The 14,658-nt window shown below is 34.4% G+C and overlaps 1 protein-coding gene across 1 annotated transcript; it reads right to left on the bottom strand.

The window, feature by feature from the left end:
• Positions 1-2,136: 2,136 nt before the first annotated feature.
• odc1 (ornithine decarboxylase 1) lies at positions 2,137-8,347 on the bottom strand. Its single transcript, XM_073842117.1, has 11 exons — positions 8,213-8,347; positions 7,282-7,415; positions 6,245-6,378; positions 5,959-6,132; positions 5,625-5,797; positions 4,290-4,506; positions 4,115-4,198; positions 3,867-4,029; positions 3,553-3,668; positions 3,251-3,465; positions 2,137-3,031 (listed from the first exon to the last, which is right to left on the bottom strand). The coding sequence occupies exons 3-11, from the start codon at positions 6,344-6,346 to the stop codon at positions 2,893-2,895; spliced, it is 1,383 nt and encodes a 460-aa protein (XP_073698218.1). The 5' UTR covers positions 6,347-6,378; positions 7,282-7,415; positions 8,213-8,347; the 3' UTR covers positions 2,137-2,892.
• Between the last annotated feature and the right edge of the window lie 6,311 nt (positions 8,348-14,658).

Below are 14,658 nucleotides of genomic sequence, written 5' to 3'. Positions count from 1 at the left end.
TGATAAAGTACACGGCAATAAAATGTAAACAAAGGCTAGTCCCTAGTCACAGGGAAAACTGACAAAGGGCTAAATCCCAGTAAAGGACAAATGTTAGTTTTCTCCACATCCGTTACCTCATGTGCTTCCATTCACTCGCTGTTGTCTGGGAGTTCCGGTTATTTGCGAAATGTGCTGTCGTCATCAACAAAAATGTTACCGGAAGCTGTTTACCGCAGTCGCTAAGCAACGAAGTTGACAACTTGTGCAAATAATTTCAGTAACACGTCACGTTTGTTATATTATCAGCTGTCTCCGCCAATCTTATGTAATTTCATTCGGTTATCTAGCAGACATTTCCACATTTCATTAAAAATGAACATGTCGAAATGTATTTATTCGATGCATTACAAAATTAGCGGTTGGAAACAAAAAGTAAAAATGTATGTTTTTAAACATAGTCTTTAATGTAAACATAACGTGTGTGTGTTAGTTGTTCAATGTCAAGTCAGAAAACTTTCAGAAAATTCCCAGATTCCCTGTATGTGGACTTTAAGGCATTATAAATAAAAATATAATTGAATATATATAAAACAAAACAAAACAAAAAAATATTTTGCAGAAAAAAATAAATCATGAACAAAGCCAAAACACTGATCAATATTTAATCCATTAAGAAGAAATTCATTGTTTTGTATTTTATATTTTTCCTATCATTTGCAGCACAATATACCAACAGCATCAATATAGTACTCCAAAGATTTTTTTTATTAGGGTAACATGCATTCCCAAGGCTATAAATGAAAAAGACAAACTTGTACTTTATATTTTTTGCTATGATTTGCAGCATAGCTACAGGTAAAACAATAGATATCATTTGAAAGGTGACTGCATCATTATTTTGTTTTTATATAAGACTCATAAACCCTGTTGACTTAAATAAATGTATACCAATAGCATCAATATATTACTCCAAAACTATAAAAAAAATGCATGTTAAGATTGTTTTTATTGGGGTATGTACATGCATTCCATGCAACTTTATATTTTTCCTATGACTTGCAGCACAGCTACAGCTAAAACAATATATATTATTTGAAAGGTGGCTCCATCATTACTTTTTTATATACACTGCAAAAAAGGTGTTTCTTACTTAGTATTTTTGTCTTGTTTCTAGTCAAAATATCTAAAAATTCTTAAATTAAGATGCATTTACTAGATAAGCAAAATGCACTTGATTTATTGTTTTCCCCCTGGAAACAAGTAAAACATTCTTAATACAAGAGTATTTTACTTACCCCACTGGCAGATAATTTTACTTCTTTTAAGGAAAATGCCCCATTAGGCTATTTCTTTATTCTGAAAAGCACAAGTATAATATATGTAACTTCTAGGAAGACTCCACAGAATAATTTAACCCTTGTGTGTCAAAAAAAAAAAAAGTTACACAAGGTCCAAAAACTGTCATAAAAAATATGATTTATTAATATTTTCAGAATTGTAATTCTTTAAATGCCTTTTTTTTATTATTATTAAAAATAGTAGTAATTTCCATATACTAAATGCTAAGCACAGTTTTTTTTCTTTGCTTATTAGATTCTTGGGTGTGTCAGTGAAGAACAACAATATTAATTTTGAGGCATTTATGTTTTTATGTAGTGTTAGACTTAAAAAAAAATGTATATGCCAAATTTGGAAAAATCTAGTAAAAAAAAAAAAGGTAAAAATGTAAAATTTGAAGCCTTGCTGATAGAATAAATGCCTATTAGCAAACATTGCATCATTTTATAGTCAAATGGTCCAGGGTTAAAAAAAAATGCAGTTTTAATGGGTTTAAAGGTTCTGAATGTGAGTATTTTTGAATTTAGTAAAATTGAATAAGGAAATGAGGGTGAAATATTAAAATGTCCAAAAAAAAAAAAAAATACCTGAGCCAAAATGTATGCAGTTGGCATTAACACAGGCACACTTATAACAAAAAACACAATTGAAATAGAAAAATCAAAAATCACCACTAGATGACTCTATATTCATGTAAAGCTGCGTTATACCTTTTAACTTCAATAATTCGCAGTAAGCGAGCCCGTTTACTTAACAAGCTTCTACCATTGTTTTATATATTTGTGCATAAGTTGAAATCAAAAGCAAACCACTCAACATTTTTATAGCTACTTTTATTTATACAAAAATACAAAACTTAAAAAAAAAAAAAAAAAAAGGTTTCCATAGGAAAGCAATACTGATGCAATCCCATCTCTTTCATAGCCATTTCAAATGCATCAGTGGCATACATTTCATGTCAATAATACAGATTTCAGGTCAAATATTAATATTAACTTATTAATCAAGTATAAAATGGAAATGGTCACTGAGGAGGAGGAAATCTGCATGAGTCTGTGTGAAGTGCAAGATCTCATTTTCAAAGTTTGAAAAGCAGCCATTTCATGAAATGTCCTCCCAACGATCCCTTAACGCTCCTCAACAAAGTTGCACGAGCTTCTGCTTTAGTACATAAGAGGGGGAGTCACTTCAGGAAGAAACCTTTCTCCAACACACGGAAAACTGGACATGCATTTAAACCTCCCTCATATCCTCCAGTCAAGTATCATGCCTCATTTTACAAGTTTATGTATATATATAAAAAATGACTTAAAATAAAACACAATAAAAGAAAGAAATAGTCACAAGACTGTGAGCCTTTCTGTGCGTTTTTCAGGTTTAAGCATTTGAAACTTATACAAACGGAGGAAACAGAGCTGCATTGAGAATAGAAATCAAGCTTTTGTTATTCAATAGCACATATTTGGATATGGACTTCAAGACAGGGTTTGGCTGTAAATCACTGGAGAACTATGATAAACCACTGTCTGAATGAGAACTGGCTCTCGCTCTGGTAATCTGCGGTCAAAAGCATCACAGCACTTGAGTAGGGCACGGCTTGGCTGCCACATCCAATGTGCTCTCGCGTCCGCAGTGGGATGGCACATTTCCAGTGCACTGCTCCTCAGCAGGAAGTGGAATCCCCTGAGCACGGATCTGCTGCATACATTGCCTGCAATGAAAAAGTCGATGAGCTCAGTCAGTCAAAATCACTTTCCAATAACCGTTCTTTCAGTACAAGACTTGCATAAATGGTTTTCATTTTAAATTAAAACTATTACTTCTTATTTGAAATGTAATTTTTCATTCTTATTTTGGTATTTTGTATTCATGTCCATTTAGCTTAATGCATCAAGTTGAATGTAATAAAACGTTCTCAAGTCCCACTTACCAGGCTGTTCGGGACATGATGTAATAAATATCAGGTTTCTGGAAGCCATTGAAGGTGGAGGATGCAGCTACAGTGTAGGCTCCCATGTTCTCAAACAGCATCCAGTCGCCCATTTGCATGTCAGGCATGCTGCACTGCTCCACAATGCGGTCCAGTCCATCACAGGTTGGGCCCCAAATGCTGCATGGGTACATGCGCTCATCAGGCTTGGGTTTCTGCAAGAGATTAAGGGTTACAAATGAGTATTAAGGAGGAAAAACCATCTAACACAAAGGAAAAATCTGATGGACTCATTTTTGTACCTTGTGCAGAGTTGGCAGGACGTGCGCATGGTCATAGAGAATGCAGTTGAAGGAACCATAAACTCCATCATTCACGTAGTACATCAAGGTTCGGTCATTGGCCCCATCGTCCTCTTCTAAAAATAAATAAATAAAATCAGTTAAATCACATTTATGTAGTTGCTTCAAAGCAGCATCTCAGTTATAACAGGACTGTGAAACTGATACCACTGAATATTAGCGTCTAGTTACTAAACATAGTCCTTTTATTTAAAGTCTGATAATAAAAATTTTATAAGCACATTATAAAAATGGTTTTGAATCTTTGCGTTTACCGTCAGAGGCGGATTGCTCCTTCATGATGACCTTTTTGGCAATGATGTTGACAGCCAGCGTGTAAGCAGACGCCACATAATAGCGGCCAGGTTCAGCAATGATCCTCACACCACAGTCAACAGGGAAGTATTTATCCAGTGCAGGGTTAATCACAGCAGCGATCTGCCAAACAAACAAAAAGTTAAATTTGGCATCACACAATAACCTTTGGTCACTTGAAGTTCAGATGTGATTTAAAAATAAACACCTCTTCAAATTTCAGTTTGGTGTCTTCTGAGCCTGGAAAGCCTCCGCCGATATCAAGCAGGGTCATGTTATATCCCAGCTCCGCCTGGTGAACAATGCAAATTTCAGATTCAGTATATACTATTGCATAAACAAATGTACTTTGAATTTGTACTAGTGTAAATAATGCCACTTACCCCCACGTCAAAAACATAGCGTGCATCTGAGATTGCCTGACTGTACGTCTCAGGATCGGTACAGCCGCTGCCCACGTGGAAACTGACTCCAATCACATCTAGCCCGAGCTCCTTCGCCCTCTCCAGCAACAGCCGGCTGCTCTTTAATGTGGCGCCAAACTTCACACTTAACCTGCACACCGCCTTGGAGTCGTCAGTGGCGATACGGAGAACCAGTCTGCAAACACAAAAAACATGTTTAATTGCCAGGGAAATCTGGTCACAATGCACAAAATCTAATTTTGTTTTATTGTCATTTCTTAAAATATATCATTATCAATTTCTGTTTGGCTGATAAGTATCGTGAGCAGAAAAATGTCACAAACGCACAAAAAGTAACTTTTTCTAAAATGTATTTTTAGTTTCAAGTATTATAAGTGGTCAAACAAAACTTAAATATACTTTTTTTATTTTCTCATTTGCCATAATAGGATTACAAAAATGTACCCGATACAGATTTTTGATTGATACATTTCCAAATGATGGTTAATTTGACAGAGTATGTTTATAAAAAAAAAAAAAAAAAAAAAAAAGTAACACTTTACAATAAGGTTCTTTAGTTAACATGAACTAATAATGAACTGCACTTATACAGCATTTATTAATCTTTGTTAATGTTAATTTCAACATTTACTAATGCATTAAAATCTTGTTAACATTAGTTAATGCAGTGTGAACTAACATGAACAAACAATGAACCGTATTTCCGTTAACTAACGTTAATAAAGATTAGTAAATACATTAACTAATGTTTAGCTAATGGACCTTATTGTCAAGTGTTACCAAAAAAGGTAAAAACAAACAATTGTTCATTTAAATATTTCATGTCAAATAAAATTTGCTTTACTTTGGTTATCAGCCACCCTATGAAACCTGTTTCTGCCACTGAATAAAAATAAATAGCGACTTTTTCTCAGAATTGCATGATACAAACTTGCAATTGCATGAAATAAACTCACAAAATCAGAATTGCGAGATGTTTGCGATTGCGAGTTATAAAGTCCGAATTTTGAGATAAACAATTCTGAGAAATAAAGTCCGAATTGCGAGAAACTCAATTGCAAATTATAAAGTCAATATTGCATGATATAAACTCACGATTGCAAGTTATGAAGTCAGAATTCTGAGATAAAAACTCATCACAATCATAAGTCGCAATTACCTTTTTTTTTTATTCAGTGGTGGAAACGGGCTTCAATAGCCACCCTGTTCTTTACCATCGAAAATAAAAATATACTGGTTGATCACTATTATTTTTCTAGTGGTGTGACCTGGTTTTCTAGTAAAGTTACTCACTTGGCATTCTCATGGCTTCGTGCCACCTTCATGAGCTCGACTTCACTGTCAAACGTCATCATCTGCACTCCATGAGCAGAGGCGTATTTGATCTGAGACACCTGCTTGCAAGGGTTGGCGTAGATGATCCTGCTTGGCTCCACACCCACAGACTGCACGAGCTGGATCTCAGTCTAGCAGAGGAGACGAGGATTAGAGGTCGGGTTAATACAGGATTTAAGTGGCTAAACATTCTTAAAGTTCGGTGCTGATGTCATGTGCTCATAGAGACACAAGGAGAAGTCAGATTTGTGCCCTAAGGAACTTGAATGAAACCTCCAATGTATCCACTCACCTTGCTTGCACAGTCGAATCCGGCTCCCAGAGACGCCAGCGTCGTGACGACAGCCTTGCTGTCATTGCACTTCACTGCATAGAACGGCATGACACGAGGTAAAACGCGCAACCAGCGGAGGTGCTTCTTCAGGACGTCCCCCAGGTCAGCCACATAGAAGGCATCTTTGTCATCCTAAAAGAAAAAGATGTGATCAGACTTGGTGCACAGGCACGAAGAAAAACAAAGCATGTTTCTACAATTAAATAGATGTTTAGACCTAAAACAAGGGTAAGGGTTCACTTACTGATAAGGATGATTCATTGATCTTCTGTTCCACGATATCACGTGCACAGAATCCCTCCTCCAGGAAGGTGAAGTCAAAGTCTGATCCAGTCAAAGTGGTCATGGTGTTTGTTCAAGAGTTGATTGCAAAAGAAACTGTGAACGAAAACGACAGGCGTATTATTAAATGTGACCTCTAAGATAACAGACTGCACTCCATCTCCACAAGACCATCTTGTCAGAGTATGTAAAGCAGTACCTTATCTTTGCTCCAATGACACTTTAGTGAGTGTAAAAGGCAATAGTCTGACAACTATCACAGCAAACTGCAGCTACTGTGCAATTACACGCTCTACAAACTAGTGGAAATCGTGTATTAAGATACCATTATAGTTATTAAATTTTACTTTAAATTTTATAATGATGCGTGTTTTTATAATTCGTTCAGCCTTACAGTCTGGGTCATAACACTGGCAATTATCTAAACATACAGTTGAAGTCAAAAGTTTACAGAATCTGCAAAATGTTAATTATTTTAGCAAAATAAGAGGATCATACAAATGCATGTTATTTTTTATTTAGTACTGAACTGCATAAGATACTTCACATAAGACATTTACATAGGTTTTTTTATTTTATTTATATTAGTTGTACACGTCTATAGATTATTACTTTCCATTTCAATTTTAATTATTTTAGTACATCAGGTTAAATATAATAAAACAACAAATGAATACTTAGCAACTAGTACACTTTATTTTTAACTTTTTTAAATGTTTCAGCACTTATATCACATCCACTGAAGTGATTTGAAAGCCACAGAAGCAAAAAATAAAATAATGTTGACTCATTTAAACAGTGATTTCACTTTTTAGATCTAAACTTACCACAAAAATATTCACAAATAAAATGTCTAAAACTTCAGATTGTATGAATTTCCACAAATTCCTCTCATTAGTGAAACTTGAGTTTAAAAGGTATAAAATCACACATATCCTCAAGGGGTTTGAGTTTTCTAAGTCACTTTATTGGACGCTCCCAAAAGTCAGAATGACTCACCAGATGAACGGAAGAGATGGAATTAAAGGTGGCTAACAGATGTCGTACAGCCACGGAGGTTCACCAGTGAAGTTGAATCCTTTCAGATAAGCCTCAAGGCCAGGGCCAGTGTGTACTTCTCTCAAGCAAGAATTCTGCAAGGAATAAAATGACAAGAAAATGTTTACAGCTACAAAAACAAACCAGTTCAATAACGTTAAGTTACACAAGGTTTCCGGTGACAAAAACTCTTATTGCATGCATCAAAGTTACATCACACAATTTATTGCTTATTTTAGGGAAACGATTTCCAAACACATTTTTGGACACATGATGCAGAGCATTTCTCAAAGCCGGTAAAATTAAGTCCCTCCCCTGCGAAGAGCGCGACTAAAGCAGTGACCCAATAAGGACAAGCCCTGTTTGGACAAACTATAACAGACATTCCTGTCAGCCAATCACGGCCGGCTTCAGCGTTCCGCTGAGCCAATAGAAAGCGCTCATTCAGGCTAGTTCGGCTATGCAGCGTGAGACTCCTGACTGACTTCATTCATTGATCTTGATCTTGAAAATAACTGTTAGCGTTAACCAAAGAATAAACCAAATATTTTAGCAACTCCACATTGGTCAACATAGCTGGCTCCAAGGATAAACCTCGTTGGTTTTAACATTTTTCAAAGCGATAAAGTTAACGTTAAATACGCACAGGAAAGTGTGACACCGGCCACGTTGACTCAGAGGCCATAGTGTCATAACAGACGACACAACTCAACGAGCCACACGCAGTTATATTAAACTGATTCAAAAAGCATTTTAGCGAATTAACTCGTTAACTTTATAGACTCACCGACTAACTCACTTTCTTTATTTTTTGATTAACGTTAGACTCTACCATACCGAGTTTATTCTAAGATAACGGATATAACACGCTCAATAATATCGTAGGACTTACCTTAAAACGCATTTACAAAGAGTTTTCCCATTAGACCAGAATGCTGGAAATGAAGAATGTTGGCGATGTCCCGCACAAGAACCGCTGTGGTGATCGACTGGCGAACGAGGAGAGTAAATGCCGGCGCTGAATCGCAGCACTATATATAGTGACGTGGTTTCCAAGGTGACGCACTAGCTGGAACCGGCTTCCTCTGAACGAGCGAACCGGTTTATTCTTGTTAGCGGCTTCAAGCGTGTGGGTATGGAGGACTTGAAGAAAGAAGAGATTTCCCGCGTCCGATTGAAACAAAGTTACATTCTCAACTGGTATATGATTAATAATAACTATTATAGGTATAAAAACCTGTTAATGATAAAGAACTCTAACTGGCTTGAGGATGTGAAATATAACAGCTGAGCTCTTTCTGATTTCTACATCTATAAACGCCTACCTAATCTGTTATCTCTAACGTTAGTTTGAAAAGTTCATATCTGACCCTGAACCACAAAACCAGTTGTATAGGTCAATATTTTTGAAATTTTTATTTATACATCATTTGAAAGCTGAATGAATAAGCTTTCCATTGATGTATGGTTTATTAGGATATTTGAAAATCTGCAATCTAAGGGTGCAAAAAATCAAAAAAATTAAGAAAAGTTGTCCAAATTAAGTTCTTAGCAATGCATATTATCAAAAAGTAAGTTTTGATCTATTTACGGTTGGAAATTTACAAACTTAATGGAACATGATCTTTACTTAATATACTAAAGATTTTTGGCATTAAATACAATTTTATAATTTTGACCCATATAATATATTTTTGGCTATTTCTACAAATATTTTGTGGTCCAGGGTTTTTTAGAGTTTGAATATATAAATACACATATTATATTAAAATGTGACAGAACTGTAAAACAAACAAAAAACTTTCAAATGTTTGTGGTTTTCCAAAAACATCTTTGAATTGAATTGTAAAATAAGAATGATTTTTGAAGGTTGTTATTGTTAATTAAAATTTTTGAGTATGTGAAATATAACAGCTGAGCTCTTTCTGATTTCTTGTGGTTTCTTAAACATCTATCAACGCCTATCTAAACTGTTATCTCTAGTTTGAAAGGTTGATATGTGACCCTAATCCACAAAAGCAGTTGAATAGGTTAATAGTTTTTAAAAATAAAATGTATACATTATTTGAAAGCTAAATGAATACGCTTTTCATGTATGTATGTATTTGAAAATCTGGAATCTGAGAAAATCTTATATTATCAAAAAGTAAGTTTTGATATTTACGGTTGGAAATTTACAAAGTATCTTAATGAAACACGATCTTTACTTAATATCCTAATGATTTTTGCCATAAAAGAAAAAATGATCATTTTAACCTATTCAATGTATTTTTGGCAGTTGCTACAAATATTTTGTGGCCCAGGGTCACATTTTTTAGAGGAGTTTGAAAATATATTACACATATTAAATTAATAAAATGTGACAGAACTGTAAAACAAAAACAAAAATAACTCTTTAAAGGCTAAGACAAAAGTTGAAAACTTTAAAATGTTTTTCTTTTTTTTTTAAATGAGTGTTTTTTTATGTCATTGTTGTTAATGTTAATTAAAACTATTGAAAATTATTTTTACTATTTGAAATGAAATAAAATAAATTATAAATATTAGATTAAAGACTTAAGATGAAAGCGCATACCGAAAATACTAAAATTTAAATTACAACAAAAAATATTATTAAACAATAGTAAATATTTTAGGGGGGGGGGGGGGGGGAAGCATATTACAGTTACATTTGCAGTTCATTATTAACATTTTTCTGAATTAAAAGTATTAAAATTGGGCCAGTGCGAGTGATGTCATGTAAAAGAGAGATTTTCTGTGCTTTTGTAACTTTTCCTTCCTTGTAATTGGACCATCTGGTTCCAGTTACCGCGCTTTCACGACAGCAGCTTTCAGTCGACATGCTGCAAGACCTTGCTAAAGATGCCAAAATGCTTGTTTCCTCACCTTTTGCACAAACGTCCACTTCCGTCTTTTATCTTTGTTCTGCACACTTTGTTGTCATCCTGCCAGATGTGGTGAAATTAGGAGTGGACATTACACCTAAATATATCTGTCCTAAAACTCCCTATAATCAAAGGCGTAGAGTAATTATGGTTATATCCTGTGCACCTGGTGCCAGAAACAAATACATTTAGCCTTCATCTTTAAAAAAACAATACCTAATAGGAAATTTTGATTCATTAAGTCATTTGACTGCATTACAAGTATGGTAGACTTATTGTAGACATCGCCATCACCTTTCTAACTTCATAACAGAGTCATTTCATGATTATTTTATCTTAATAGCCAACTATCAGATAACTGTGGTTAATTACATTTCAGTTGGCTGCAAACTATGTAGTTATCTTTACTACCGCATTTCACCACAATTACTACGTTCAGTCTTACAGTCTGAGTTATACCATTGGCAATTATCTCAACATACAGTTGAAGTCAAAAGTTTACGTCCACCTTGCAGAATCTGCAAAAATAAGCAAAATAAGAAGGATGTATGTTTTTTTTGTTTTTTTTTAGTACTGACCTGAATAAGATATTTCACTTAAAATACATTTACATATAGTGCACAAGAGAAAATAATAGATGCATTTATAAAAATGACCCCGTTCAAAAGTTTACAGACACTTGATTCTTAAAACAGATGATTCAAATGCTCTCTGATGCTTCAGAAAGAAACGCAATGCATTAAGAGCAATAATAAGAGAATAATGTTAAATTTAACTTATTTTGTAAGTACCTTCTGTAGCTTCTGAAGGGCAGAACTGAATAAAAAAATATGATATTCAAGCAAAAAAGAAAAAAAAGAAAAATGTACACATTTTCATTCTGTTTAAAAGTTTTCACCCCCAGCTCTTAATGCATTTTTTAATGCACCTTCTGTAATAGTTGCATATGAGTCCCTTAGTTTTCCTCAGTGTGAAAAGATGGATCTCAAAACCATATAGTCATTGTTGGAAAGGGTTCAAATACACAAAAATGCTGAAAAAACAAAGAATTTGTGGGACCTTAAATATTTTTCTGAGGAACAGCAGGCAGTTAAACTGTTCAGGACAAACAAAGGACTCATGAACAACTATCAGTATTAAGAATAAAGTGTATGTCAGCTTTTGAACAGGGTCATTTTTATAAATTCAACTATTATTTTCTATTCTGGACTATATGTAAATATATTTTTTGCGAAATATCTTAGCAAGGTGTATTTTGACTTCATCTGTATGCAAATGTAAGTCTCATATACTCCATAAATCTACTGTTTTAATATTCATAGGGTAGTGCTGCTGTTTCGAAATTTCATGATTTGTCAAATCTTAGTTTATAGAAGTTAACAGAGCAAGTTTTGCACACAAAGCTTTTTATTGCATTTTAAGTGCATGTGGCTTACACTAGCCTGTCTGAATTACTGCCAGTCACTTCTAATCAGTTAATAAAAAAATGTCATTCTCATTGTGAATGTGTACAGAAGTGCACTGTAAATGTTATCATTTAAGAGCCATTTACAACTGGAAAAGCCATAAACCCTTGTATTTCCATTTGTACTCTCACATACTCGCTGTGGCTTTTGCCCTGATCTCTTCAACTCGAGAAACTCTATGATCCATGACCATGACGACTACATTGCTGTGGTCGAGAATACATTTCCCAGATGCAAATGAGCCCGGAGCTTGCAGAATCCAGACAGGCCTTTCCAAAACTATGATTTTTCCTTCAGAGGTCAACTAGAGCATGAGATCATTGTTTATAACTATCCTCAAATGCCACAAACCACATCACTTTTTCATGAATGCAATAATATTTAATGGGTAAGAAGGTTCCTCTGTCAGTTTTTCCCCTTCCTTTACTATATTAAGCCCCTATACAACACTTTTAATGTGGCAGCATTTTCCATCCTTATCAAGATGTCAGTCGGACTTCCTAATCTGTCAGTCATGCATTTTCCTCAAAATTCCACAGAGAGACATCATGGAAAGGAATTAAGGATTGACCTAGTTAATGATGTCTCTCTATTTAACATGGTTCCTTTCATCAGTATAAAACAAAGTTGGATGTGCAGCTGGTAATTATTGTAATACACCGGTGTTTACATCTGTGAGTTTGTTTGGATAGAGAAAAATGGCATGTGCACAGTATCGTATACTGTATGTATTCATCTTTCTGGAATAAGATAAACACGACACACTGGCTATTCTACCTTGCTTTGCGTACAGTACACACAGTCTCGAACTTACGAACTCAGAAGCTTTATTTCTGGCAACACAGATAGTTTTGGGTCAAAGCAGTTTGAAGGATGTGCTTTATTTCATTAAACCCAACACTTGACATAAACACTGAGAACATGAGGGGTAAATAATTGGCAAGTACACATATTTTTGTTTCACTTATCAATATTATAAAATATAGAAAGATCTCTCAGATAGAGTGCTCAAACAAAACAACAAAACAAAAACTCACATGACTCTGTTCCCAAACCTCAGGTATCTGAATGCAAGATATCATGACGGTGTTTGTTATTGTGTTTCTTCTAAGTGCTCTAAGGTGCAGGTCTTATATTATGTAGCAAAAATGAGTCACAGGCTGTACTGATTGCAGCAACTTTTTAGTATTTAATTTTTAATACTTTGCACCAGTTTCCCACGAAATTAAGATTAGGTTTTTTGGAATTTGTGGGAGCGTAAACGCAAATTTTTTATCTAATACAGTTGAAGTCTTTGCGGAATCTGCAAAATGTTAATTATTTTAGCAAAATAAGAGGGATCATACAAAATGCATGTTTTTTTTAATTTTTATTTAGTACTGACCTGAATAAGATATTTCACATAAAGGATGTTTACATGTAGTCCACACGAGAAAATAAAAGTTACATTTTTTAAATATTTTTTGTTTAAAAGTTAACATACACTTGATTCTTGTTTTTTGTTATTACATAAACGTGAATGTCCACTGTTGTTCATGGGTCCCTTGTTTGTCCTAAACATTTAAACTGCCCGCTGTTCTTCAGAAAAATCATTCAGGTCCCAAATTCTTTGGTTTTTCAGCATTTTTGTGTATTTGAACCTTTTCCAACAATGACTGTATGGTTTTGAGATCCATCTTTTCACACTGAGGACAACTGAGGGACTCATATGCAACTATTACAGAAGGTTTAAACACTCACTGATGCTCCAGAAAGAAAAATTATGCATTAAAGTTTACATACACTTGATTCTTAATAATGTGTTGTTACCTGTTACCATATTTTGTCTTCTGGGAAACATTCAGGTATCTTCTGTAGCTTCTGAAAGGCAGTACTTAATGACAAAAATACGATATTTAGGTAAATTTAAGAAAGTGTACACATTTTCATTTTGTTCAAAAATGTTCACCCCCAGATTGTAATGCATTGTGTTTCCTTCTGGTGCATCAGTAAGCATTTGAACCTTCTGTAATAGTTGCATATGAGTGCCTCAGTTGTCCTCAGTGTGAAAAGATGGATCTCAAAATCATACAGTCATTGTTGGAAAGGGTTCAATACACAAAAATGCTGAAAAACCAAAGATTTTGCGGGACATGAAGGACATTTCTGAAGAACTCATGAACTCAAGTGTATGTGAACTTTTGAACTTTTGAACAGTTATAAATTCAACTATTATTTTCTCTTGTGGACTATATGTAAACATCTTTTATGTGAAATATCTTATTCAGGTCAGTACCAAATAAAACATAACATGCATTTTGTATGATTCTTCTTATTTTGCTCAAATAATTAACATTTTGCAGATTCTGCAAGGTGTATGTAAACTTTTGACCCCAACTGTATATTTCACAGCTTTGGATGCAAACTTAGCTATTGACAAACTGTTGTACTCAAAAAGACCATTTTCCACACTTTCCCTGAGAGTCTGTAATGTGTGCAGAGTAGCAGTGATTAGACGAAGTAGGTTTCTGTGTCACAGCCATCAGCAACAGTCACCTATAAGCTTGCTGTATTTACCGCGACTCACCAGGTGACTGTTTTCAGAGACAACATCTGTGATGGATACAGACCTAAGAGCATTAAGACACATTATGTGTCACCACGAATTACCTTCACACACACACACACACACACACACACACACACACTGAAACTGAAACATATTTTCCAGGAGACTTGAATACTTGAATTCTTTGTATAACTATGCATTTAAAATGGCAATCCCTTTGGATTACACAATTTTAAACACCAGCAAACTTATTGTGATACAGTCACACATGAATGAAACAGGTCAGACTTCTGTAATAGCACTAATAAATTGAATGTGTTTTAAATACACAGTAACCAGGTTTATATAATTACCATCATTAAATCCAGTTTGTTTCAATCTTATATCTTTTAACTGTACACTGCTTGTTCCAAAGTTATTTTACTCATATTTAAACTTT

This window comes from Garra rufa, chromosome 6 (genome assembly GCF_049309525.1).
Source record: "Garra rufa chromosome 6, GarRuf1.0, whole genome shotgun sequence".
NCBI lineage: Eukaryota > Metazoa > Chordata > Actinopteri > Cypriniformes > Cyprinidae > Garra > Garra rufa.
This window is presented reverse-complemented; position numbering and strand designations above follow the sequence as displayed.